The sequence below is a fragment of the Macrobrachium rosenbergii genome, chromosome 54, assembly GCF_040412425.1.
Source record: "Macrobrachium rosenbergii isolate ZJJX-2024 chromosome 54, ASM4041242v1, whole genome shotgun sequence".
NCBI classification, from domain to species: Eukaryota; Metazoa; Arthropoda; class Malacostraca; order Decapoda; family Palaemonidae; genus Macrobrachium; species Macrobrachium rosenbergii.
The window spans coordinates 8335584-8340583 of NC_089794.1; the positions used below are offsets into that span (position 1 = coordinate 8335584).

The 5000-nt window shown below is 35.1% G+C and overlaps 1 protein-coding gene across 1 annotated transcript in view; it reads left to right on the forward strand.

The window, feature by feature from the left end:
* LOC136834741 (cell adhesion molecule 2-like) overlaps window positions 1-5000 on the forward strand; it is a 245048-nt gene that overhangs the window by 180030 nt on the left and 60018 nt on the right. The window contains exon 2 of the mRNA XM_067097338.1: window positions 3395-3527. Coding sequence (XP_066953439.1) covers window positions 3395-3527 — 133 coding nt within the window. The remainder of the gene's footprint in view (window positions 1-3394; window positions 3528-5000) is intronic.

Genomic DNA, 5000 nt, shown 5'->3' on the forward strand with positions numbered 1-5000 from the left:
GGCGACATTCCATTAAGGGAACGGCCGACATAATCTAAATATATTCCGATGTTACGTTAAAAGCCAAAATGATGGAGCCAAACCCTAATGAAAGAGGACGTATATCACGCTCTGAAGCCGTTCCCAACAGGAGATAATAGCGACGATTTCGCTCCAAAAAAGTAACGAGCGTAAAATACGATTACCCCGGCTGCTGGCTGGCGGGATTTTGGCTCTATCGCTGCGTCAACATAGAACCGCGTAAACAGAGAACCGCGGATTAAGCCCCAGGTTATGATAACGCCCCCCTTTCCCCTATTCCCTCACCCCCTGCCGGTTCTTTAGTGCTTCAGTAATGATTCTCGGCCGGATTTTTGCTGGGGTTAATGGCAGGAATTAAAGCTTTGGGAATTGAAAGCATCCGTCAGTGGTGATCGCGTTAAATTTCCTCGCTTTTGAGTATGGGGAAAGGTTACGGTAATCGAAACATACATCACTTAATATTGTGGTTTTTTCTGTGTTAGTTTTTTGTCTTTTGATTTTGAAAAAAAAAAAAATCTTGTTCATAAATTTCTGCGTGCATTGAATTTATGCTTTCACTGGTTGTTATTCAGTAAATTTGTCAGGAGTCTGGATTTTGAGGAAGTATAGGTTATTGAAAGAATTTGGAATTTGAGGAAGATCTGGTGCCCAAAAGACATGCCGATGGACGTTGATCTTATTTTAATATGGGAAGGAGATGCAGATTTAAAGTTTAGCAAAATAAGAAGCTATGCAGTGCATAATAACTTCATAGCTTACACTTTATGAAATGTGGAATTCTTTGCTTTACTCTGTGTTCAATACAAACAAGTAAAAATTACGTCGAAGTTTCTTCGGCACAATCGAGTTTTCTGTACAGCGTAAAATGCTGTATGAAACTCTGGGCAGCGCTCAGTTGCTCCCCAGATGCGATCAAGTGAAGTGCTGCCAGGCATACGATACCTGGCTAACCTTAACCTTAAATAAAAACAAAAAATACTGAGGCTAGAGAGTTGCAATTTGCTATGTTTGATGTTTGGAGGGTGGCTGATCAACATACCAATTTGCAGCCCTCTAGCCTCAGTAGTTTTTAAGATCTGAGGGCGGACAGAACAAGTGTGGACAGACAGACAAAGCCATCACAATAGTTTTCTTTTACAGAAAACTAAAAATGAATAACATTCCTCGAAAAATGCTTTTGTTTAGTTTCGTTATGCCTGGCTTACGCTCCCCCATGATTTAATGTTGTCTATTATATATATACAACATCAATAATGATTGCTATAATTAAGTTCTATATTGAAGGCTATCCTTTATTTATTTCAGATTAATCTCCCACGTTCCAACCCGTCTGAAGGATGCATTTATTCACTCTTCATGTCTGACTTATTCTAACATCAATTCCAATAATGGCAATACCAGTAATCTTTATAACTAAACCTAAGCCTTATATTTTCTGTTATGTGCTGTATATTTCAAATGAATCACCGTCATGCAAAGCCATTTCAAACCTCCTCATTTCACTCCCCGTTATAGACAAGCAAAGCTTTCCACACCCAACAGTATTTCAGCAAGAGCCTATATCAGCTGTGAGGAATAGTTTTTCATCGGTTTGAACTACTTTCGCATTCAGATTTAATGAGGAATATTCAAATGACACGAACCCTTCCATTATCTCTCTCGCGGGATAACGAATCGGTAGCGATAAAGCAGAGTGGCTCAACATTATTTGATACTCCCGCGCTGCCGAAAATAAAAGGGCGTTTGGCGTGGCCGCGTAGGGCCATAAATCCTTAAAGCGTTAAAAATATATGAATTCTTACGCTCCCAGTCGTTCAGTTTATCATTCGCCTATATTCACAGGGCAGAATGCTGCGTATTTGCAATGCCCACACAAAAATATCTTCGTTAATATATCTATTGTTAGTGCATATATATATATATATATATATATATATATATATATATATATATATATATATATATATATATATATATATATATATATATATATATATATATATATATATATATATATATATACTATATATATATATATATATATATATATATATATATATATATATATATATATATATATATATATATATATATATATATATATATATATATATATATATATATATATATATATATATATATATATATATATATATATATATATATATATATATATATATATATATATATATATATATATATATATATATATATATATATATATATATATATATATATATATATATATATATATATATATATATATATATATATATATATATATATATATATATATATATATATATATATATATATATATATGGAGCCTCGATGGCACAGTCGGTTACAACAGCAGCTCTGGACTTCGGCGTAGAGGTCTGTGGCGCGGGTTCAAATCCACAGCCGACTGATCAGAGAGGCGGACACCCCGGGATTATATATGTAATCAACGGATAGGTTTGCTTAAAGAGCAAATGGGTGTTACAGACTAAATACACACACAAAACAAAGCCACTCCAACATCTTCTAAAACATAACAAACATCTCACACGTCTCGAACTCTCGACCTACCCAGCAACAACTTCTCGCTGCTGGGAGAAAGAGGCGATGGGTCTGGTATGACACATGTACCATACGCTACCGGGGTCTAAGCGATGTCAGGCAAGGCAGCCGATCGAAACTACGATCTACCCCAAAGCCAAAATCAAAAGCCCTTGAAAAGAAGGCATCGTTCAAAAAAGGGGAAAAAGCAGGCAGAAGATCGTATATATATATATACCCCATACAAAAATGGGAAAAATATATATATATATATATATATATATATATATATATATATATATATATATATATATATATATATATATATATATATATATATATATATATATATATATATATATATATATATATATATATATATATAAGATATATATATATATATATATATATATATATATATATATATATATATATATATATATATATATATATATATATATATATATATATATATATATATATATATATAACACATGCATGCACACACGCACACATATATATTTGTGTGTATATGTATATATATATATACACATACATACATACATACATACATACATACATACATACATACATACATACATACATACATACATACATACATGTGCGTGTATGTGTGTATGTATGCACTGATATATGTAAAACAAAAAGATCATTCTTCATTCACCTGCTACTTCCATTTCGACCAACATACTTCCTTTCCTCCTACTAATTCTTTCAGATTCTACTAATCTGTTCCATTTCATTTTTTTCTATATCCAGGTATTATTTCTATTCCTTCCTTATTAAAACGATCTTTATTTTCTCTTTCTAGGTCCGATGACGTCATCCACCTCTGTGGCCGGAGAGACTTCTGTTCTCCCTTGTAATATATCCTCCGATATTCGTGGTGACTCCGTCCAGCTGGTGCTTTGGTATAGAGACAACGTGCCCACTCCTATATACAGGTGAGAATCCTAGACATGCCCATTCACATGCCCACGTGAAACTCAAGTCAATCCTAGTTAAAATGAAAATCGAAGACATGCTCTTTCTAATGCTCTGTTGAAATTTATGCACACTATGCTATACAGGTAACATTTGTAGACATGCCCATCCTCATACAGATGTCAAGTATAAACGATTATAAGACACAAATAGGAATCGCTGACACATTCACTCAAGTACGTTTTGGTCCAGTAGTAAAGTGGTTAGTGTCGTTTCAGATGTCGTGGGTTATGTATCCTCCAGGGCGATGAAAAATCACTGGCTCTGTATCATGATCAGTTACTGCTACAGTGTGGCGTCTGCGGTGGGAGGTTGAAACCAACATTCTTTGGAAGCTTGAATTTTAAGTCAGTGGCCCTTGCGTGTCTGTTCCATTTGAATAGGTTTCATCTACTAAAATAATAATAATACTAACAATAATAATAATAATAATTAATAATAATAATAATAATAATAATAATAATAATAATAATAATAATAATAAAACCCACTTTCATTCCAATATACGGATGATAATCATTGACAAATTTACTCTGATGGACATGTGAGTCATTTCCATTCATACATACAGTTGAGATGACTAGATTTCCCACCCTAGTGCATTCATGAAACTCGCTGCCATACGCTCCCTAGATACACACCTGCTCCATGTATAGTTGGGAATCTAACGCATCCCACACCAATGTGCATATGAAACTCCCGCCCATTCCGATACACAGAGATAAGACTCATAGATGCGCCCACCCCAAACATATACATGAAACTCACTCCCAATCCAATACACAGGTAACTCATAGTTGCGCCCACCCTAAAAATATACATGAAACTCCCACCCATTCCAATACACAGGTAAGAATCATAGATGCGCCCACACCAAACATATACATGAAACTCACTCTCATTCCAATACACAGGTTGCTCATAGTTGTGCCCACCCTAAACATATACATGAAACTCCAACCCATTCCGATACACTGGCAAGACTCATACATGTGCCCGCCCCAAACATATACATGAAAGAAACTCCCACCCATTCTGATACACAGGTAAGACTCATAGATGCGCCCACCCCAAATATATACATGAAACTCCCACCCATTCCAATACACTGGCAAGACTCATACATGTGCCCATCTCACACATATACATGAATGAAACTCCCACCCATTCTGATACACAGGTAAGACATAGATGCGTCCACCCCAAACATATACATGAAACTTCCACCCATTCTGATACACAGCTAAGACTCATAGATGTGCCCACCCCAAAACATATACATGAAACTGCCATCCATTCCAATACACAGGTAAGACTCACAGATGCGCCCACCCCAAACATATACATAAAACTCCCACCCATTCTTATACACAGTTAAGACTCATAAATGCGCCCAGCCCAAACATATAGCCTACATGAAACTTCCAGCCACT